General features: G+C 41.5%; 3 protein-coding genes across 4 annotated transcripts; 1 reads left to right on the forward strand and 2 right to left on the reverse strand.

The window, feature by feature from the left end:
- Positions 1 to 119: 119 nt before the first annotated feature.
- Positions 120 to 4,341, reverse strand: LOC110056123 (uncharacterized). Of its 2 annotated transcripts, none has more exons than XM_089293020.1 (2): positions 2,483 to 4,341; positions 120 to 369 (listed from the first exon to the last, which is right to left on the reverse strand). In XM_089293020.1, exon 1 carries the CDS (start codon positions 3,961 to 3,963, stop codon positions 2,530 to 2,532), a length of 1,434 nt encoding a protein of 477 aa, XP_089149146.1. In that variant the 5' UTR covers positions 3,964 to 4,341; the 3' UTR covers positions 120 to 369; positions 2,483 to 2,529. The 2 variants fall into 2 exon arrangements, with proteins under 2 accessions (XP_089149146.1, XP_020618226.2); XM_020762567.2 differs by lacking the exon at positions 120 to 369 and adding an exon at positions 498 to 1,701.
- Positions 4,342 to 4,729: 388 nt separating this feature from the next.
- LOC110067424 (ral GTPase-activating protein subunit beta-like) lies at positions 4,730 to 21,438 on the reverse strand. Its single transcript, XM_089293010.1, has 24 exons — positions 21,187 to 21,438; positions 19,526 to 21,049; positions 19,085 to 19,253; positions 18,635 to 18,777; positions 18,389 to 18,486; positions 17,365 to 17,523; positions 16,836 to 17,060; positions 15,632 to 15,790; positions 14,699 to 14,865; positions 13,666 to 13,737; positions 13,149 to 13,188; positions 12,796 to 12,875; positions 12,446 to 12,544; positions 11,713 to 11,794; positions 11,216 to 11,307; positions 10,549 to 10,676; positions 10,288 to 10,375; positions 9,582 to 9,673; positions 8,972 to 9,044; positions 8,301 to 8,477; positions 7,506 to 8,123; positions 6,690 to 6,952; positions 5,848 to 5,964; positions 4,730 to 5,758 (listed from the first exon to the last, which is right to left on the reverse strand). The coding sequence occupies exons 2-24, from the start codon at positions 21,028 to 21,030 to the stop codon at positions 5,641 to 5,643; spliced, it is 4,764 nt and encodes a 1,587-aa protein (XP_089149136.1). The 5' UTR covers positions 21,031 to 21,049; positions 21,187 to 21,438; the 3' UTR covers positions 4,730 to 5,640.
- A 314-nt stretch (positions 21,439 to 21,752) lies between these two features.
- LOC149111330 (uncharacterized) lies at positions 21,753 to 23,029 on the forward strand. Its single transcript, XM_089293026.1, has one exon. It carries the CDS (start codon positions 21,966 to 21,968, stop codon positions 22,878 to 22,880), a length of 915 nt encoding a protein of 304 aa, XP_089149152.1. The 5' UTR covers positions 21,753 to 21,965; the 3' UTR covers positions 22,881 to 23,029.
- Positions 23,030 to 23,595: the final 566 nt, after the last annotated feature.

Consider the following 23,595-nt stretch of genomic DNA (forward strand, 5'->3'; position numbering starts at 1 on the left):
AAAAAAAAATAAGAAAAAATGGACAGGGAACGTGTATGATTGGGAAACTCACGGTGAACTTCTTCCCGTTAGGGATGAAGATGAATTAGAGTGACACCCACAAAAGGGGTGGGGTGGGGATAGGGTTCCTTTTAGGATATCATACAAAAACTTGTTACTTCCCATCTCTGAGTCTCCTCTACCCTACCCCTCATAAAATTGGCTACCTCCTCGTAATGACACAGAGTGGAAAATACACCACTCTGGAAAGTCATATGAGACTACATCCAGAACCCAGGTGGTGTATTTTCAATGTTCTCACTGGTGAGGATATTGACTATGTTGCTTCGTGCTTTTCCACAGTTGTGTTTGTGTACTCAGTCATTTTGTCTGTAATAAAATTATAATACAAGAAAAATTACATAGTGGCTTGAAAAGAGATATTTTTTTAACATTAGAATTTTTAACACAGCTTTGGCATTGACGTGTTAAATACCACCTTGCTAAATTTGCTGAAATTTGAGAAGATCAAAGAATTTTACTTTTATTGTCATCTCCAAAACAGTTCAAAAATGTCTTAACAGATATGACACTTTTTCAAAATGTGGCATTCTTTCCCCTTTCAAAGTCTTAGTAGCTACACAGAGCTTGCTTTAGAACTCAACTATTTAATTGAATACACTCATTTGAGGGTAGCACTTAAAAACAGATTTTCAAAGAGTGCTGCTTATTCAAGGATGGCACTTAATTGAGCAACTACAACAAGTGGTTTCTGTAACCTTAACTTTACAAATTCCTCCTGGGAGCTAAAACTACATACATGTGACATTCTATTGCAAACTTTTCAATAGATCCGTAAACTAATTCAATCCTCAATATTAGCAAGTGCTGCATGCCACATACTGCATGATGTCACAATTCAATTCAATTCTTCAATGATAACAAGCAATAACGAAGTTTGTAAGAACAGATAGTAACACAGGATTGTCCAGTCTCGTCTCCCTTCCAGAGACAGATCTTGATATATTTAAGAGGGTGTAGCCTAACCTCATACGCAGGCACTCTTAGGGCTAGTCACACAATTGCTGTCTCCCATTTGGGCGGCAGGACAATTGTGTGACAAGCCAAAAGAGCATCTCTCAGAATGAAGACTTCAATTTCTTGTTTCAACAAAGGGGGCAGGGTCTTAGTATATACTCTGTTCGACCAGTGGAAAGGTACACAATATTTGGAAAATTGAAAGAATTGAAAGAGTAATTTCCCTAGGTTTTGCACAAGCCTGCGCAGCAGGCATTCATTATTTGAATACCCCAAGGGAATGAAACTGAGTGCAAAAGAATAAGGAGCAGGGAGAGGGGCTAGGGCAAGCAATCCCAGACATTTTACCAACCAGCCCAAACATGCCACGCTCCCTCGAGGTGTCAACTGTCACATGAGAACCAATGATCGTTAACTTCAGGTGAATCATTTTTGTTGCCTGCATTATCTTTAGTCACCATCGGCAACCGCCAAATGTATTATTATTCAAAATGAAAATAAAATACTCGTTTACTGCCTGGTACCTATAATTTTCAATTACAATAACTAATCTTAGAGACCTAAAGACTATTTTACTGGAGATTTGACCCACAGGCAAACTTTTCTGGATTAATGTTTGAGATAATATGATTGCAGCATTAAAGGTCAAAATGTCAGAAGTACTGTTTTCCTAGCTTTTTGTTCCTGTAAGTAAAAAATACGTAATCAATAAAAAGATATATCTAGAACAAATCAAAAGTAAGCTTCAGTGTGGGAAAAGTTCTTAATATAACGGTGTAAATTAATTTTCAATGGACGAGAATAACAACTGAAATTTCCCTGCTCCCACATCTGCAAGGGAAGCTTCTGGTAAGGAATTTGCCAAGGCCCATGGATTTCACCTCCACCATTTAATCTTCCTTCAAGCTCTAAAATGGACCCATGAGAACACAGGCAGAATCTTTTGAAATTTTCACTCTCGTGAGTATTTGATATATGGTGCTTTTACCAAAATCAGTCGGTAAAATTGCAAGAACATCCTTTCCATGTACTAGTCTCTCAATGGCAGCTTCCTGCTCCTGTTTCAAACCAATGGATTTGCAATTTTGCAAAAGATCTTTCAACGTTTCCTGAACAGAAAATTTGAAAACTTTCTCAGACTCGGTGATATTTCAATCTTCTGGATGTCAGATTATGCATAACTGTTATATTTCTGATCTCACTTTTTGATTGGTGGGCCACTAACCAATCAAATTGCACCATTGCTTTCAGTTTGTGAGCGAATAGAGTTTGATGAAATGTTTGGGAATGACTGCAGGCAAGTCCTTTCCTCCCCAACCCCTCCCCTTTCTTGCTAACCCCCTCCCCTCTTCTCCCCAGGCGTGATTGTTTGCTCGCTCAATCACTTGCTTGATCTCACCGCCTGAAAAAGGATACTAGAAAACACTTGATCAAGTTAGCACTGACTGTGTACAAAGTCACTCACAGATCAACCATCTCTATGAATATTCATGATGCATATGTTGCTCTTTGTTAACATTTTGCCTCTGATCTCCTCACAAGTTCAGCTTCTAATGCTGCCACAAGTTCTGGGGCCTTGAAGTCATTGTTCTCTAACGCCTTTACAAGCTCTTCCAGGCTTACGTCCTTTAATTTTGGAAAGTCGCAAAGAAGTATCTGGTTTGTTAGTTTGTTGTGGAGTGATTTTGTAAGGAAGCCGGCATTGATGAAAGCCCAGAAAAGTCTTATAACTTGAAGAGGCTCATACGCTGAAAGATCAACACTCATAATGTGGTCTCCTATGATTTTGAAAAGATCTTGTTCGTGATTCTCAGTTTTTGCAAAACTGTCTGCAATTGTGACAAGCCACCCTGGCTCAAAGTTCTGCACACCACGTTGCATGATCTCAGAAGAGACTGTTTCAAATAGGTCAGGAGCGTGCATGTTTTGCCGAGCATAAGAGCCTACAATCTGCGACAGCTGCCTGTATGTGAAACAGTGAAGTCCACGACGCAAAATTTCATATTTGATTGCCCTAAATAGAGGTTTAATATTTACAGCAATCACAGAATAGGACCATAGAATTACGATAAGGGAACTCTCCTCAATTTCTGTTAAATCCCGTCTCAAAATTTCTATTTTCAGCACAAAAAACAGCTTGGCACTTGGCTCTCCTGTCCGTGCATAGGCCCACACAATATTGCACATTTCCTCAACTGTGAATCTTGCCAGATCTCTAGCCATGATTTCATGTCTTAACTTCTTGTATAACAAAGATGCCCGAAACTGTACTTTACCATAAGCCCACATAATCATAGACAGATCCCTATGGGTAAATAAGCTCGGATTCCGGCTCCTAATTTCTTTCTCAAAATGGATGAAATATGACTTGTCAGTGATTCCATAAGCTGCAATATTCCACACCGCACTTGCCAGATGGGCGGGCTCAAAATCGCGGCTCCTCCTCTTCATTGTCTTCAGAAGATTATCAGCTGCCTCCTTCACGCGGTGGAAGTCGGTAATCGTGTGTGCCTCCCCCTTTCCTGCTAAAGCAGCAAAGCGGGGAAAAAGAGCAACTTGAACAGAAATCGTCGCTGCGTCATCTGGATCGATATTTTCCTCATCCTTCACGAAGTCATACAACTCAAGCAGCTGCTCCACATCGGCCTCCATTTGTATTTTTCGCACGATGCCAAAGGAACGGACCAGTTTTTTTCCCGTCGGCTTTTTCCTGTGCTCCCTCTGCAAATATTCGAACGTTTCCAGCAAATTTCTATTTGTTCCATCACTTTTCGTGCGGTCTAGCAGAGAAATGAGGGGGTCACTGTTTCTTTTTGGAATGCTTTTAGTCTCCGACGAGGAAACCCTCACCAAGCGAGGACTTAATCTGTTAACATGGGAGAATAACACCACAGCATTCCTTCCCTGTAAAATTCGTAAATTTAAAAGCAAACTTGTACGAAACATGCTGGATTTTTTCGTTCTTTCCTATCTCGCGTGCCGCGCGGCCATGTTGAAAACACGTACGAACGGCATCATGGGACGCCTGTTACGTTCTCCGTGTAAGATCCACTGGAATGTACCCCATAAGAAGAAAAAATATATTCATCCTAAATGAATGTCAAAACAAGTACAGCATCAAGAACAAAAAGCAAATACAAAACAAAACGAAAAATGATTACACAGAAGCAAAAAAGAGTAAGCATGTATTCGTTTGAGAACGAAGATACTTGTCTCATACCACGCCGTCAAAATCATAAAAAGATTTTAACTTGACAGTAAGATCATAATGTTATCAATTAAATCAATGGGAAAATAGGTAACGCTTCGGATCAAGCGTTCTATGATTATCCAATCCCATTACTGGTCCGGCCACGTTGCAGTCCAAGTTACAACGTATTTTTGAAATATTTCTCATTGGTGATAAGAGAACGTTTTTTTATTAAGTAAAGTACATAAGTCACTTTTCACCATATTTTAAGGTTACCTATGAACAGTGTAACTGTTTTAACATACTGTCTAATAACGCTTCTTCGTTATTAAGTCGACTGAAATGGTTACATTTTTTTATAAATCTTCGTAAAAGAGTCCTTTTTATGATAGTCCTCACATTATGATCTAAATTGTTTACGTGATTCCCAAAGACGGCACATTTCAGCTGGCTCCCTTGCTATTTCTGACACATTTTCCCTAGCCATGCTATGCAGACAGTATTGTAGTAGATTATTCTGACTCTAAATAATTACAGTGTTTTTATTTTTTCTTAAAATTAAACGGCTAACGCGGTTAACACATCAGTATCTCGCGGAGCTACATTCTCGTCCCAAGAGTTCGTGCCCCTTTTGGTCGGCAGAAAGAAACGCGACCTCTGAGCAGGACCAAAAGCATAAGGCCTCGATTCACGGACTTCCCGTAAAATCGGGCAAATCTGATTGGCTGAGAATACGAAACGAATACTTTGCGCTTGCTCAGGAAATCAAGTATGGCCAGAGGTCGCGAGTCTTGGCGCTGGCCAAAAAAAGCGCGGCCTCTTACGAGAATGACGTAACTACTATTAACGTCCGATGATGAAATCAGTGTTCTATCTGGCTATCAGATAAGGCTTTGGAATACCTTCAGGATTTCTGACACGAGCTGATTTACCAAGAATGATAACGTATAGAATGGCAAACACTCCGAAAGTGAACACGTCTCTGTTGCTTGGCAACCATTCTCGAAAATGGAAAATGAGAGGAAACGTCACTAGTTGCCAGGCTGAAACGTTTCATTTTTCGGGATAAGCTACAATCTTAAGAAACGAAGGTATCGCTTGTGATAACGACAAATTACATACGAGACTAAAACGAGCGAAACAAAGCACAAACATCCTGACCAACTGAAACTGGGTTAAAAATGACGATATCTCAGGCTTACATATGTTGACAAATCAAAATAAAGAAGAAACCGACAACCATTACAGGTCGGTTCTTTGGAGAGAACTGACTCTTTCGGCCACTGAGTATTCCTTGAGTATTCCACTTAGTATTTCTTGTTAAGAAACTTAATGTCTGCTAGGCCCTCAGGAGTCATTACTCTTTGAGCTGACATAGTAGCAATTTACATTAAAAAAAAAATGACACGTTTTAACAACTTTATAATCTGTTCCTAGTTAACCCCGTTGCGGAACAGCGACACGTAAAAATCAGGCACTGAATACTGGTGCCGGTATTTCTTCACTATATCTTGAATCTTGACTTTACGGCAAACTTGAGGAGGAGAATACCTAGAAAAAAAATATAACAAAACTTACACATACAAAACTAACCGTTGAAAACAGATACACAGACTGCGTCTAAAAGCAGATTCACTCACGAATCAATTTCCAGTCTGCGCCTCCGGCAAATGTTGAGAGCGGTCTGTCGCACCATAGTACCCAGGACTCTGCGACTAACCACCATACCGTCTACAAGTGGCCCGCCAATAGGAGATCTGAAAAATGTTAATACACGATAGCATTGACGCCGAGAGAAGGTGCCCCATGAAATTTTGGGAATTATGTGTTGTTCGACAGGCCTACCTTCTTCAGATTTAACCACAAAACGTATTTTGCCCTTTACCAAACCCAGTTTCTTGTCTTACACTACTCCTGACCGTGATACATATTTGACTTATCGTGTAAATGAAACGTCAGGCCAGAACTATCGCGATAAAGGAAAGAATTCAGTCCTGTGTAGGAAAAAAGATGGCCTCTGTACATTTTACCACAATACCATACGAACCTTACACAGCCCATAAAGTACAAGGAAAGCCATATTTTTGCAATATTTGTCCCTGTGATAACGATATACTGTATGCTGGGTTTGAAGATGTTAGAACTTTTCTGTACGTTTTTAAGAGCGTTGTTAAATTTTTCGGGCGCTACGAAATATGGGTAAGTGTACCAGTTGCCATCTTTTTTCGTACAAAGGATTCACGTTTCAGTCTTCTAGCTTCTACTGGGCCAGGGCTGAAGTAATTTCCGAGTTAACGAGGCCTTCACATTTTTTCCAAGTCAAGTCTCCTGCTGTAAAAGGCTGGTTCGAGATAGCCCCATATTTCGAATTATATCCCGGGCCTCGCCTCCTGCGCTACCACTTTCCCTCCCCACCTCTTCAGCCAGGTCAACGCCATCGATATCTTTGTCCGTCGACAAATCAGTCAAATGTGTTACATACCTGATGGTGGACCTAATATGGATGCGGTACAAACCGCTCGTCAGATGATGAATAAAGATAACCACAGTTTCTCTCTCAAGCAAGCTGCGTGCTGATTGACTGCGACTGACATCAAACTCCATCAACAGCTCATCTATTGGGAACTGCGCATGATCCTCAAACCGCTCGAGCCAGGCCACCAGCACGTTCGTCTCCGATGATGTGTTGTGCGTGCTGAGCCTGGACAGCGGTCGACTGTCTAAGGACATGGTAAAGGTCTGAAACTACAAGAAAGAGGTACTTGATTGAGGTCCGAGAGGTAGAAAGAGTACTATCCAGGAGTACTTTATCGAAACCGTAATAAAGGCAAAAAAACAGTCCTTACGCTGTCCCAGATTCCAGCAGAAAAATTTCACTCTGACGAATTGTTACCATATAGATGTAGTGTAGTGTCTTTGATTGGTTCGTTCCACGGAACGCGTTAACCAATGGAATCTGACGTCATCAGAGTGGAATTTTTCGACATGAATGACAGATGTCACTCTCGCACGGCATGGAAAAGAACGTATGACCTGCGGGCCTGCTTGTTTAGGCTAACAAAACCCTCTGATTCTGAAGGACACTTAAGATATTTCTTCAAGCTACTGTTGCCAAATTTCAAAGAAATCCGACCCAAACTCGATCACGTCGACTTTTCGTTACATCCTTTTGAGTTTCGTCCAGTTGAGGAAGGGTCGTATTCAAAACTGGCCTTCCAGTTACTAAGATTTGATATTAGCTTTTTAAAAGCATATCGCTAACAGATCTTTTTACACTATGAGCACAATGGCAGTTTACCTCGTAAACAGTCGTTCCTTCCGAGGCCTGACGGGATAGCTTGCTTTTGATATCTAACTGACTTCCACTACCATTGCTAGTCGTTTCCAGGCTTCCTGTGCTGCCCGACCGAGTTCTTCGTCGCCGAACAAACCCGAGATCCTCGTCGCAGCTTTCACTATGTGACGTCATGCGCCGGAAGCGCTGATACCGCGGAAGCATTGAGGGCATAATGAAGGCAACTTCACAGCTGACGTCTGCGTAATAGAAAATTTCATCCACGACCGTTTTTTCTGTCGGGGGATGAGTAGCGGAGGAGCCCAAGGCCGGAGAATTCTTTCCAGACCTCGATGCTTCGCTATCAAGACTCTCTTGACGAGATGCAGAAGCATCATGAAAGCCATCGTTTTCGATCCCAGACACGACACGTTCCTCGCTGCCCGTGAGGGTCGACATGCTGCGAGAGGACTGGAGAGGACTGTCACATGCACGCAGCGTGACAGTGTCGTCATCATTCTTGCCTCGGTTCCAGGCCTCTTGGACGTTTCCTGTCCAACCTGGGTGCGAGGCTACGTCAACTGGCCACCCAAGCGAGAGTAAAAACTCTTTGAACGCTTTGGCATGCTTGCAGGAATTGATCTAATGGGGTAAGAAAAACAGATTGTTTCAGTTCCCATCTTATTGACGTACGAGATAACAGTAACAACACATAAGTTAGAGGACCTCGCGCGAGTATACTTGGGAGTTAACAGAAACATAATATAATTAACAATATATCAAAAATGTAATTTACCGGAGGCTCTATCCCTTACTCACCTGATTCTCAATTATTTCATGCGGGTCTCCCTGCTCTGACTTCACGTAGAATACCAATACTGTGTCCTGTGTTCGCGTCGCCACCTGATCCAGTTCCCTGAGGGCTTTTGAGAGTCCCTCTGAAGTGGAATTTAAGGCCAACAGACTGGCCTCTTCAAATGGCCGCACTGGGTTCCCCTGACGAGGAAAGATAGGCCCGTAAAGTTCGTATGTTATCGGTCTACAACTTCGTTTCACAATATACTTGATAATTAGATTATGAACTCCAGATTTCTATGGATCATGGTTCATGTGGTCGAGGGCCGAATCAACTATCACTTCATAGAAATCGACGGTAAATAATCTAACTGTTTTAGTACAATTCTCACTACAGTTCCTTAACAACGATTTCTAGTTATTTCTCTAGGTAGTTTCACACTTAAACAAAAACGCGGGGACTGAATTGTCTTTTGAAACTCAAAGTTGTGTGCGCGCGCTAATTAATTTTCAACTGAGAGTATCGAGTTTCTCATTAAGTGGAGTAGCCGATAAGGCGAATTGTCTAGTAATGTTTCTAAATCTTGCTTCGAAACTTCGAAAAACAAATTTTCGGTAATCGTCTGTCAAATACATCTGATCACGTCCAAGAGCTAGGTGGTAGCATTTTCACGGTGGCCAAGGTGAACATTTACCTTCAGTCCTTCAATAGTCAGTAAACCAAAGTGGGACAGCATCAAACGAGACGGATTAAAGTCCTGGCAAGGCCTGTAAAACAGCGCCACAATACTTGTCAAAAGAGAAGTTAGCAGTTGTCACGGTCACGGACACGGCCGCAAATGGGGCCCAGTCTGGACACGGATGAAATTCAGACCCTGGAGAGAGCGCAGTGAATCTAAACAGCTGGCAATTTCCGCCAAAAAAGTATCCGAACAGTTTCCGATTATTATTGCCCAATAAGGAATGGCACGAACATTGTGAGAATTACGTCATTTGACGTCACGTTACTTAACAACATACTGACCGAACACTGCTGACTCAGTCGGCTCTCGGGAATGGGATTTAAATCATTTGGCTTGCCACTTGCAAAAAACAAATCTGGGAAATTTTATCATGAGAAGACTAACAACGTTCAGTCTTTCGGGAAAATGGAGTTAATGAACAGTTCCTGAAGTTTAATTCACCCAAATTTCGGGAATGAAAATTTTATAAGGAAAGTAACTCATTTGGTGATCCCAGCTTCCTCTCTCCTATGAAACAGAACTACCTTGTCTCCCACTTTCTCTTCCTATTATGCTTGCTTACCGGGGTGGTCTTATTTCCGTCTCTTTATCCGGGAACTGGACGCGGGCTTTCTCTTCATCCAACTTGGTCTGAGCCACTGTTTCATGTTCCATCTGACACAATAGAAAACAGTCAATAAAATGGTTAATGCCCAGTTTTCACGGAAGGCATCAACGGAATTACACAGAACACGAACACACGAAATTCTAATGGAAAATATCAAAACTATCGCCGCTTTGTTTCTTTTTACAAATGACAAAAAACCCAAAATTTTCAAAAGAAAAATCTTTCGAAGGAGTCATCTGCTCGCTACGATTCTATCATAAACAGTGGAGTTGAAAGCGTTTACGTAAAGGCTTACACATGCGCCGAGCCGTCGGAAACCATCCCCTAAAAAACTGACGTTTCAACAGTCTGTGCGGAAGTCATCGTCAGAAGATGACTTCTGCTCGGGGTGTCGAAACCTCAGTTACTCATTAGGCAGTCCTTACCACAAATACCTTACCCGGATGATTGAACTAATTGTAGTAGATGAACTATCATCAACCTTCCTCTCCATTATTTGGTCAATAAATTCTCAAGAAAATTCGACACAATCAGATTCAAATCGCCTAAATTGTTGTATAGTTATGCTGCACGCAGCCTCAGTCACCCCCCCCCCCTCCCTCAACAACAAATACCGTCCAAAATAGCAGCAAAAAAACCCAAGAGGCTGGCATACTCTTACCTGTTTCTGCATCAGTGTCCGCATATGGTCTTGCACTTCACTGAGTTTGGCGTCCAGAATTTCATCTAGTTCTGGTATACTACGGTCTCTGAAGTGATAAAGGTACATTCCTCTGAAAGTGATTCGTGCACTGAGTGTTTGCGTTCAAACAGATATGTTGTGCACGCCTTAGAACCTTAATTCCCCCCCCCCCCCCCCCCGACGATCAGATCTCACAAACGGTAACTTCTGTGAAAACCAAGTACTAGCAGGTTTACTTACGCCTTAGTAAGAGGCACTGCATCCACAGCCTCAGGAAAGGCCCTACGTTTTATGTTCGGGGGTGGGCGTGGCTGAGTCTTGTCTGGGGACGGACGGCCTGGGTCCTTCAGGTGGGCTTCAATCAAGTCCTTTTGAAAAATAATGAGTAGAGTTAAATTATGTCAATGGTTTTGCTATTTGCCCCTTTTGGTCTATTAAGAGGTCTTCTCAAACTCATCATTAATGAGTTTGACCGAAGGAAATCATGCGAGTGAAGGTGTTTGGATATCTGATCTTAATTAACATAGATTTTAACAATTATGTTTCTACATTTTCTGCTTAGTTTTAGTTTCGATTGAGAATATATACTAAATATTCAAGACAGTGTTTGATCACATTTCCAAACACCTCAAAGTTCTACGCGTCGTATTTTCAACTCTCTTCTCGGTGTTTGGAAATGTGGTCAAACACGGTCTTTCGTGCCGGTTTGATATATTACTTATACGATTCGGAGAACTCGGCCATAAGAATTCCTCGAGTATTTCCGAGAACTACAAATGAAAACACTATGTTAAACTAACACTAAGTGTCTTGCCCAAGGACACAACGCAATGTCCCCGGCCAGGCCACTTGGGGTGTGTATTGTAATGAAGCATCCTATGATGGACGTTTAAATGAATAACCGTACATTTTTCTCTCGTGAGAACTGTCTCAACTGCATAGTCCACACGTAACGACCTGCTGGTCCACGCACAACCGATGATAAGGTCGGTAGTGGGTCTGAAAAAAAAAACAGATAAAAACTGAATTGCTTATTGCACGGGAGTTTACACGACGATATGGGAAAAAAAATGACGTGAGCACCGGAAGGAAAACGCGGGAGGAAGGCATTGAGAAACATGGCGTAGGACAGTGGAAAAATAGCGAATGGCGATGGGTTACTGTTCTTGGGTAGAGGTAGGGCTGGCGGCGGCTGACTGAGTGAAAAGAGGTAAAATTTCTGGCCCCACTCACCATACGGAGAAGCGGAACTGATGATGATAATGGACAAAAATGGAATTTGAAATACGAATTAACGAAAGGCACTGAAAAAACTGATCCCTTTGGCGATTTTTTTTTTGGAAAATAAGTCTGGTGATTTTCATTCTGTGTCAAGTATCATAACATTTTAGGAGAGTGGCCCACCTTTGGCTTTGAGAGATTCTTCCAGCAATCCCATGATAGTACTGCTGTCTTGGATCGCAAAGTATTGGAACCTACGACGTGTCTGCGACCAAAAAAAAAAAAAACGACAGAAGTAAACCAGTTGTAATACATATCAACCACAGAAGCGGTCTTCTCCATTGTAAGGGAATCTCCAATCTGGTTTCTCAAAAAAAAAAATCGTTCACCTTGAGTGTTTAAGGTTGCGGAAGGTAAAGGAAGGTAAAGTTTGCATACCAGTTAAATGGCCCATCAGACCAACGCTTATCTCTGGTTTCAGTAGCGTGAAGCGACTAGGAGCATTTCTACTCCTCCCTGGATGGGATGCTAGTCCATCGCAGGGTTACCCCCAGCATTAACTTTCTCGCTAACCATTTATACACCTAGGTGAAGAGAAGCACTGTGAGAGTAAAGTGTCCCAAGAGCACAGCACAATGTCCCCAGCCAGGGCTCGAATCCCGGACCACTCGACCGGGAGGCGAACGCACTAACGATGAGGTCATCGTGCCACCGGGGTGGAAGGAGGGTAGCACAATTATGCCCTACATGGTCCTCCATCCAGCAGTTATCTGGGTGCCACCCAAGATCACACGCGTTTAACTATAGAGTGAGCGTGATGTTTCGTTGTCACCCAGTGCTAATGGCAAAAGAGGAAAACGCGAACTACATTTCACTGCTGCGAGAAGCCATATCAGTTTTACTGTGTTGTTCTGACCTTTGTGGGGGAATCATTTGACTGAACATGATTCAGAACCCATTCTTCATCCAAAAGAGAAGACAAAGCCGCTGGACCGCACGGTGAAGGAAAAGCGCCCTGTCAAAGGAACAGCATCAAGTGTTTAGCAACACAACAGGCTGGATAAGTAATTTCTGGCTGAGCACTGATTTACAGTTCATAAAATTTTAAATGTTTACATGCTTTAGTACCTCAGTATTTATGTAATTATTTTATAAGGAACTATAATGTTCCCGTCGGGGACTCAGATTTTCTCTTTGTTCCACGCTCGTGATATTTAATTATGAACATTCATATTTATCACATAGTTAGCAAGACTGATAACATACCAAGTGTTCCATGATGACCGTAAGCAATCCTTCAGCAGCTTCTCGTACTCGGAATGAAACAGGTTTTAACTCTTTGTCACCTAAAATGTGCAGCATGTTAAATTTAGCAATGTTAATTTATCAGCTGTTAAACTTGGTTCAGGAAAAACGCAATCAAAATAAGATATGTCAGACCCCCAAATTTATAAACGCGTCACCCTCGATCCCAAGCTCTTATCCTTTGGCTCCCCTGTTGAGAACCTGGAATCGAGGCTGTAAACAGGTACCAGAAAACCTGACAAAATGCCGCTGGGAAAGCTTTTGACCAAAACCTTTATCAAGAGCCAACAGTTCCAAAAGATTTATGGGCATACCTTTCAGTCGAGGGCCAGAGTCTGTTGCAAGCTGAGGATCCTAAAAGAGAACCCTATTATTATTCACTTGTTAAACTGACCTGTATCAATTGTTCAGCGTGAATATGTTTTTCTCTTCTTTTTTTCACTCTAACCAATCAGGGCAAAAAAATTTTTTTTTCAACCAATCCGGGCAAAATTTTTAAACTTGTCTGCGTTTTCCCGTGCTTAGCAGCGGTTGCCCGTTTTCCCACGCTTCGCCCTGGTTTTACCTTTTCCGGCGCTTGGCGCTGACTGCATGTCTACTTTGAGTTGTGATTGGTTCACCGAGCTAAGCTGCGATTGCTGTGATTGGCAAGATCCAATTGATTTGGGTTCGGTTTCCCAACAAACGCTTTTAATGTACCCAGTTTTACCTTCAATGTCAGAATAACAAAAAAATTGAAAGCATGTTTCTTTGGCAAGGAAAGATTTCCACAAACTTTAGGTGGCACGTAACATGCTACCTTGACACTCAATAACGATAACATGAACTTACTCTTGGAATTTCCCTGAATTTGCTTCCTGAAATTCCCAGTTCCACCACTTCCATGACAACATTCAAACAACCCTAAAAATACATAGAGGATATTACACGGTGGCGAGAAGATATGAATTTTATGTTCGAGTGGCAAGAACAATATCTCACTCGTTCGCTTCGCTCACTCGTGAGATATTGTTCTTGCCACGAGAACATAAAATTCATATCTTCGAGCCAACGTGTAATGTTCTTTTTATTATATGGAGAAACCAATTCAACAAAAGCAAAAGGCGGGAATCGTGAGGTCATTGAACGATACGACACTCACAAAGGTGACATACGGAAAATACGCCACTCGGGTCCCGGATGAAGTGGCGTATGGAATCTACGAGTGGTTTAGTTCCCAGTAAAACACTCTTCTCCATATAATAAAAATCAAGTATGAAATGAATTACCAAGTTGAGACTTGTCATAGGTTCAACATCTGTTAGGAGAACTCGGATCTAAGTACATTTCTTGCAAAATAATTTCGGACAAAAACGTGTCCGAAAATTAAACCTTCCGGAATTTTTAAGTGGTCGAAATTTTAAGCGTTCGAAAGATTTGTAGTACAGTATAAAACTTTGAAGTAGCTCCAAAGCTCCTACCTGTAATTTATGCCAGGCTTTATCGAGCGCACTGTAATTGAGACACTACTTGACATACAAATAATAATTATAATACGTAACGGCTTTATAGAATTTGTGTATTTTCTTGGCGGTGTATTCGTGAAACCTTAAGGGTGCTAAAAACTATAATCTTTTGATGTTGTTCCAGTCTAATTTGTTATTTGTAGCCGTAAACTTACTTTTATTAGCTATGCTTCAGCAAAGTGTCGCAAATTGTCGTCCGAAATTTGTCCGAAATGAGATAAAAAGTGTCCGAAAATTAAACTTCCGAGATGTTTGGCAAGTAATGTACTTTGTTTCACTGACAAATCAACCTCTTTCTCTAACTTCTACCAAGTTTAACAAACACCGTCATTAGCTTACAAACTGAAATCACAACATACCTGGCTGTCCAGTAGCCACGGATGTGACATTATCCAGGACTGTAGACAGCTAAATGCTGCCACGATCATGGAGTGAAGGTCACGTGAGTGATGTGTTGCCTTCTTATTGGCTTGATATGTGACATAGTCACACAGCCAATGAATTGTGCTCTTACATTCAGCTTGATCTGAGAGAAGCACAGAAGAGAAATAATAAACTGAAAATACCTCACACTGTTGGCCGGTTACTTAAAGGAAATGCAGGTTTGGATTACTTATAATGGTAACAGGATGGATGAAGGCGGAAGTCTTATGTTGAGTGAGTCACAAAATTGCACAATGATGATTCGGGTGTATGATTTGTTAAAGAAGCTACGTCACCGTTTTTGCATCTTGAAAAGTCAAGCCTAAATTTTCAAGTTCGTCGTTTGTAATCCGTGTCAATCTTCTCCATCCTTAACCATCCTTGTTTCTTTATATTTTGTTATTAGTTCTTGGGTGTTTTTCTATCGTATAGTAAACTACTATTTTAAGGTTTTCTTCAAAATACCGACTGTGCTCCTTTATGCAAAAATATGATTACAGAAAAAGACCACATGAAGTCCTGTTACCAGTTAATCATTATTACAACAAACTATAAGGAAAACAAACAACGAAAATTTTCACTTTTTGATGAATAAAAGGAGCAGAACATTTTTGACTCCTTTTGGGCCTTATTCGTATTCATCTACAGCCAGAGTGAAGTCTACTAATAAACTGAGGTTCTTATGACTAAATAAAACTTAACTTTAGCAGGTTTCAAAACCAGCCCACAATTTTTAAACTGTGAAAATCACAACTAAAATATGGTCACTTTTTTAACCCTATTTAAATCATGTCAATCGTTTGTTTGTTGGTTGGTTGGTTTTTAAAACCTTTTGGAGAGTCTAAAACACAGAACAATTATTAACAAACCCAAATGGTTCATGCTCAGTTGTGCCAGGCCAGACAGCAGCTCAAAGGCAGCTAGGGTGATATGAACGTCAGATTTCCAGCGACTGCTTCTGATCACAACCAGCTTGTTACACAAGAGATGCGTCAACTGTACAAACAGACCCTGCACTGTTGAGAGGTCTGGAAAACAAAACAATTCACAAACACACTTAAAACAAAATGTGCAAGACAACTAACTTTTTCAGTACTTAGCCCATAATCGTTGAACAAGGTACTGCATAGAGACATTTACTGGGAGTTTGGAATCACACCTGTGAAATGGGTGGTAATGGCTTGCTAAATATGACAGGGTTCATACTCTTTGAAGCTTTTAAAATTCCATGACTTTCCATGACCTTTTCATGACCTATCCAAGTTTTCCATGACAAAAGTTAAGCAGTTGTTCTCACAGCAGTACCAAAACAATCATTTATTTAACGTATTTTTCAGCATTATAATGGATAAAATGTGTGCTTGGGTCTATTTCTACTGAAATTAAAGCCTGTTTCTGACTCGTCTGTTATTTTTTCAATTTTTTTGTTATCTTTTTGACTTTTCCGAAAGCATATTGCTTTTCCATGACTTTCCATGACCTTCACTTGAATTCCATGACTTTCCAGGCCTGGAAATTGAAATAATAAATTCCATGACTTTCCAGGTTTTCCATGACCCGTACGAACCCTGTGTGAGAAAGCACCCATAATGTTTGTAAATGAAATTTGTTGAGCATTTCTTTCAAGTGGTACAGTTTATTTTGCTATGCCAGAGGGTGCTAACTCTCGAGTCTTTGAATGAAACCCTAGAGTGTGACCATTCAAATGAAAGCTATTGGGCTTTACTTTCATGTGGTACTGTTTACAATGCTGTACAGGGTGGTTCTAACTTTATGGTCTGTGAATGAAACCCTAGTTTGTGTCTGGACTTTGAAATGAGTGCTATTGAGCAGTTCTTTCAGGTGGTAATGAATGTCACAACAGAAGCCTTTGTGTGTACCATGTGAGCGTTACTTTCTCATGGCAGTGTTTCATTTTCAACATTTACATGATGATTCTACATTTAGATCATTTGGCTGCAATATTTGCACCCTTGAGTGTGGAAAGAGTAATGAGTGCTAAGTGGGATGAGGAGGCAATTTACTCCTAGCAATAAAATTGTAAACTTAAGATACAACTGCTCATGTACATACCATACGACTTGTTAAAAGAGTGATCATATAGAATTCTGCTGTCACTGTCCACTTCATTAGTACTGCCTGCATCAGACACTGAGCTGCTACCAGTGCTGGCACGACGCCTGTTGTCCTGTGAAGGCTGCATCCGATCACTCACCCTCACTGGGGGATCAGTTTGCTTAGGGGAAGAGACCCCAAGGGTCTCAGCAATCTCACTGTCTTGAATTAGCAGGGACACACCTACAAGAGGGCAAGACCCAGTTAAAAAAAATGCAATATGAATACTCTATAATACTATTGTGGCCTTGAGATGGAACCCACAGGGGAAGCAGAAGAGAGGGAGGCCAAGGAACAGCTGGTGAAGGTCAATGGAGGGGGAGATGAGAGAGGCAGGCTTCAACTGACAACAGTTGGAGAGACATTCACAAGACAGAGAGGGATGGCGAGACTTCCTTAAGGACCTATGCCCCCCACCCGGTGAAAGGGTTTGAGTCAAGGAAGTCAGTCACTCCTAGATAAGAAGGGCCAATACTTAATTACAAACCTCCCAACAATATCTGAACATTGAATGAGTCTGATTCACACTGAAGAGCTTCAAGCAGCAGTCGTGTGAGTCGAGGCTTCAAGGAGATGAATGTCAGAGACTGTCGTTCATCATTGCTCTGTTCATTGGCATGCTTCTTTCTCCATCCTGCAGTCATGTCTGAAATCACAATGCAGACATGGTTTGAACCCAGGAGTATCAGTTGTTCATCTAGTGCAAATTACAGTATCTCTGGGTGTGGGAAGTTCTGAAGAGAAATGTTGTTGGTGACAGACATTTCCAAAGCCCTAGTGGTTAAAAATGTGCTTAAAATGATGCATCAAAAGTTGCAAAGTTAACAATGCTGGTTAGGTACATGTATGACTGGACAACAACTCTCACTACCCCCGGGGGAGGTACTTTGGGAATTTCTGGGTGGGGATGTGCCGCTGGGACCCTCGAACCCTTAGCCTATACCAGAGCTTGTTCAGCTGAATTTTGCTACCCTATACTAGAGTAGACTCCCCAAATCCTCCCCATCTATCGACACTGTTGAGGCTGATTTGCGTAAATTTAAACCTGCTGATTTGATTTTTTTTTGTATTTTTGAGTGGCAATTCCTGGTTTCCTTAGTCTAGATAAAATCTTCAACCAACTAGTCAGTTTTGTGAAAAATTATAGCCTATTCTAGAGCCAAACGCTCTGATTTATATACCCTATCCTAGAGTAAACTGCTTGAAAACCATACCCTTCACAGCGGCACATACCTATATAGCCCTTATATGGCAGTGCCCCCCCGGGTCACTACCCAGCTATTCAGTCTGAAATGCCTTCAAATTTCCCTTTTTCAGGAGAAATATCTCATTCAGCCCGTTCAATGTTTCTGTCAACTTGCAACAGTTGCTATATACTGTAACACAACAGATGCATTAATTTTACTGTATCTACACATAAGTAAACACAATTCCACATTTTATGTAACAGGTTTTGCTAGGCAACAGAGACAGTTTGAGAAATTTCCAAACAAATATGTGAGAGGTATAACCTTTTATAGCAAGATCCTGAAAGTGCAGCGGCAAGCACAGCATAGATAACAGCAAATGGATGGCTGCCCTGCGAAGCTCAGTGGTGGACACATTACACCTGGGTGTACAAAAGAGTAAACAATGAGTTAGAGTGTTAACAAGACATTGTATTTATACCAAATTATTTATAACTTTTAATCACATGGATCAATAGGCTTCACTGTCACACAACTTCCACCTTTTTTCCAAAATCGTTGTATTCCTACCTTATCTGGATATCATTTCTTGGCAGCACAGTCTCTAGAGCAGTGATGAGGTGCGGTAACAACACTTGCACCCCTTGTAGATCCACTCTCAACAGGTCAGCTGAGTTGAGCAATATGCTGCAGAGCACATGACCAGTGCAGGACTGAATCAAAGCAACAATCAATAAACCAGTCAGGCCTATGGAACTATAATCAAAGTAGCCGGCATCCCCTAGCACATAAACCCCTCTGCTTACCACACCCCACACCCACCAGTTCCCCCACAAAATAATTTTAAGAGATAAGCACTGTACAGTTACCAATTGCACTGCAATTTTTTTTGTTTCTCTTTGACTGTTAGTCTCTGGGAAGTCAACCTCTGGCAAGTATTTTAGGGGTTTTGAAAGAGGACATTTGAAATCATTAAATCACATCAAAACATATCAGAACAAAAATAGCAGCATTTCTTACCTCTGAATACAACAGTCCAATTGCCAAAGCTAAATAAAACCTTGAAAGGTAAACAGGTCGGATCTCTTGACCAGAGCGATGACTACAAAAGATTCGACATAGTGCGCCATAAGCTTCAGCCCTGCCTGGCTCAAATCTGCTGTCCATGGCGCGGCCAACCATCTCTACACTACAAATTGAAAGCAAAAATGTAAGAGGTATATGAAATTTTTTCTTGCTTTTACAAAACAAACAGCCACTAAACTACCTCAGAATGCCCAAATGTCTTACATGTACTTGTATGTAGTTATTTTGTTTTGGTATCATTTGGTAATAGGGTTTGATAAAAGTGATTGGTAAGGAACCAAGGAAAATTGGTTTCTCCCTGTTACTTTGTGCTATGGAAACTTAGGTTAGGCACTGCACTCAAAAATGGACTACAGTATACAATGATCCACTAACCCTGCCTTGGTTGCTCCTGTGCTGCTTTCAACTGTGGCAGAATTTGTAACAAAGCCATCATAGATCTTTCCCAGAGCATCGAAGTTTGCTGTCATGTCCAGCTTGGCAAATATAGCCTCAAAAAGCCACCCTCCAAACAAATGGAGTACACTATCCCCTGATGGTTTGTGAGTGTCAGGCAAAGGAGATCTTGGGAACAAAAATGAATTCGAGGGCATGCTGGACAGTTCTTCACGGAATGGTTCTAACTGTGGCTGCCCGGTAGATGAGGTACCACTGCTAGGTCGAGATGGAAGGGTTTGAGATCTAAATATTAGTCCCGCAGCATCAGTTAAACCCAGAGCTAAGCCAATGCTCAAGGACTTCTGCTCACGTTTCTTGGCTACTGGAGGGCTTGCAGATTTCGTTGGTGCTGGTATTGGTATGTGTTTCACTGGTTCATCTACAGTTGTTGTAATGGCAAGGAAGGCATTAACAAGAACTGCTGCACCTTTCATTGCTTGCGAGAAGTTTTGTGGAAGTGTCTTCAAACAGGGATGAGTTGATGGCGTGATCACCTCTTCACTTGACAATGCAAACTCTTTAAATTTTGGTGTATTGCTGATAATCTCTTTCTTGCAGAGGTCCACAGGATTCCCAACAATATGAAGAATTCTGAACCAGCACTGAATGAGGCATTCATCACCAATGCTGGCTGGCAGTCGGACGTCACTCTTTCTGGCTGGCAGTGGAGGAAGAGGAAAGCTGGGGCCGTACATATACTGTATTACCCTTCTTGTGAGAGCTAGGGATGTTCTACTCCAATAGTCAATCATTGCATTGTGATGACGCCATGAAACACAAAGCTCATGCAAAGTCTTCCACATTGACGGGGCGGGAAAATGGTGACAGCTGGCATGCAACCACACTTCGAGCAGAACACTGATCAATTTCTCACACAAGTGTTCTGCAAGACCTCCTGAAGTGTTTGGCGGTGACAGAAGCATGTCATTAATAATCATCAAAAACTTCAGCAACGCCTCCCAAGTCAAGGGTGACATCTTAGCCTCAGACGCTGTAGCTTGAATCATCTGCAGTACTCTGATACACAAAGAAGCTTGCAATGCAAGATTCCCTTCATCCCTTCGCACAAAAAGGTTACGAAAATGTTGAAATATTTCTTTTGAGTATTTCTCGGGCGCCTTTAACAACGGTTCGGGAATCCCTTTCTTGGGACTTGCCAAGACCGAGATCCAGTCTAGGTAGATACTGACACAACCTTTCACGATCTCGCCATCGCTTTCTGTCATTTGAAGTGTCAAACCATAACACAGCACATCCATGACCCAGTCCACCTCCCTCTCTGTGCGAAGCGACATTTGCTCTTGATTTCCAGGTTGAACAAGAGTCTTGACGACCGTATGTGCAACATCCCTTCCCACTAAGGGAGGGAAGTTGTGCAAAACGCTTCTATTCTTGCGGTCACGCTGTAGCGTGTTTCGCAGAGAAACCCACTCGGAGTACATGGCATAAAAGGCACGTTATCTGAAAGGCAAGTGCAAAGACGAAAGACTATAGATTGAATTAAGCTTATAGATTAACGTCTTGCCGACTGTCTCATCTATCAAGGGCAGGAGGTCGCTGCAAATGAACATCTGAAAATATTTCGGTTATGCACTTACCAGTCACAGAAACTAATATAAAATGATACGGTGAAAGCACGTTGTGAACACAAACAAGAAACTGAGACGCAAATATAACCTGGCCAACGCCAGCCCGTTCATCGCCATTTTGTTTTCTTTGAGGGAATGCCCGCTGGACTACATGATCCCGGACTGGATTGCGTTTAGTCACGCCACGTCTCCCTTGTCTGAGAAGATGTCTCAATTTAACTAAAAGAGCATATAAATATTCTTATATTTTTCCTTGTTTACAGCTACAAGTTTTATTTTTCTTTTCAATACCAAGAGGGTGTAATAATAATAATAATAATAATAATAATAATAATAATAATAATAATAATAATAATAATAATAATAATAATGGTGTGAATGAAGGAGATGGGATCCAACATGCAAAGATGAAAGAGAAAATTCGGAAAGAGTATTACCGTAGAATTCGCCTGGTGCTCAAATCCGAACTTAATGCTGCCAACAGAATTGACGCAATCAACACTCTTGCCGTCCCAGTCGTCACTTATAGTTTCAACATCATAAACTGGAAAATGGAAGAACTTATGAAATTAGACAGAAAAACAAGGAAGTTCTTGACGATGGCAAAAATGCACCACCCAAAAGCTGACATGGACAGGATATATATCCCTAGAAAGGCAGGTGGAAGGGGTCTTGTACAATTAGAAATTACCTACAAAACAACTACAATTGGCCTAAACACATATCTCAACAACAAAGATGATTAGCTCCTCAACATTGCGAGGGATCACGACTGCGGCAAGAAAACAATGTCTATACACCATCAAGCTGCAAAATACGGGCGAGAACTCAGCTTACCAGTAGCTGAAGTGACAGAGAATGAGCCAGCCACGACCTATGCCCGAAGGGTCAAGCTGAAAGCCAAACAACAAGCTTTAGAGCAACTCAAGAGCAAATGGGAAGAAAAGCCTTTGCATGGTCAGTACCCAAAAAGAACAAAAGAGAAGGATGTAGACCAAGGCAAAACCCACAGTTGGTTGAGTACACCTGGCCTCAAATCAGAAACAGAAGGTTTCATTATTGCTGCCCAAGATCAATGCATTAAGACCAACTATTACCGAAACAAGATCCTGAAAGATGGCACCGACCCAATGTGCAGAATCTGTGGGCAATTTCAAGAAACAGTTGACCATCTTGTCTCCGGATGCCCTGAACTTGCCAAGACAGAGTGCATACAAAGACACAATAAAGCTGCAGCATATCTCCACTGGACAATATGCAAACACTATAACATCACAGTACAAGATAAACACTATGACCATGAACCAGCCACTGTGACAGAAAATCAAACAGCGACTATACTTTGGGACATGCCAATCCAAACCGACAGAGAGATAAAAGCAAACAGACCAGACATAGTGGTGAGAGACAAGAAGGAAAGAACCTGTCTGCTTATCGATATGTCCATCCCCACAGAAAGGAACACCTCCTTGAAAACAATGGAAAAACTCACAAAGTACAAAGATCTTGAGATTGAAATCGAGAAAACGTGGGGAATGAAAACAACAACTGTCCCAGTGATCATTGGAGCTTTCGGGCTTGTCAAGAAGGGAACAGAAAACTACATCGGCAAGATCCCAGGCAATATTAGAATAACAGAGCTACAGAAGACCGTTCTCCTTGGAACTGCTCACATACTTAGGAGGACTCTATCCATCAAGTAATCCAGCAGACTGATGACCGCCCTAGGCTCACGGATTGAACTCGGCACCATAAGGTAAAAGCGGCAAGACTTCAAGGACTCATAATAATAATAATATTCGTTTATAACGCGAAGCTTCAAAACGTTACCAACGTCGCGTGACAAAGAATCAATTTGCACTTTCTTCTTGCCAAAGGAGGATGTTACTAGCTTTCAACTGTTTCTTGTGATTGTTAAATGGAAATCGATCCGTTCCACAGACACGGTCACTCCTGCAGCACATGCAAAAGGTCTATTGGCTAATTTATCCACGAGAGAACAATTACATTTCGCTTGCACCGCCTCCAACCCTTCTTTGATGACTAACTATTAGGGCGCTTTCCACTGAACCCAAAAATTCCAGAACGTTTTAAACGGGGGCAAGTGGTTCGGAAATGTCCGTGGAAAGTTTCCCTAAAATCCTAAAATATTTTAATGTCCGAAATACGAACCATTCAACTAAAAATTGAGAAGAAATTTTCGAAAATTTTTGTATATATGGCTCTCGAGGTTGTCCTTTTCTTGGATATTGTGGAAAATGCTGGCCCATTTCCCAATGGAAATTTCCGAAAATGCAACTGGAATTTTTGGCTGAATAAAAAGTGCTCTTTGTTTCCAAAAGTGGGAAGAAACAAAACAGCAACCCCGTATCCATGTCAGAAGCCCCCACGCGAAGCTTACATTTCACCCGGACATTT

Source organism: Orbicella faveolata, unplaced genomic scaffold (assembly GCF_042242905.1).
Source record: "Orbicella faveolata isolate gen_17 unplaced genomic scaffold, um_ofav_v1 contig_24, whole genome shotgun sequence".
NCBI lineage: Eukaryota > Metazoa > Cnidaria > Anthozoa > Scleractinia > Merulinidae > Orbicella > Orbicella faveolata.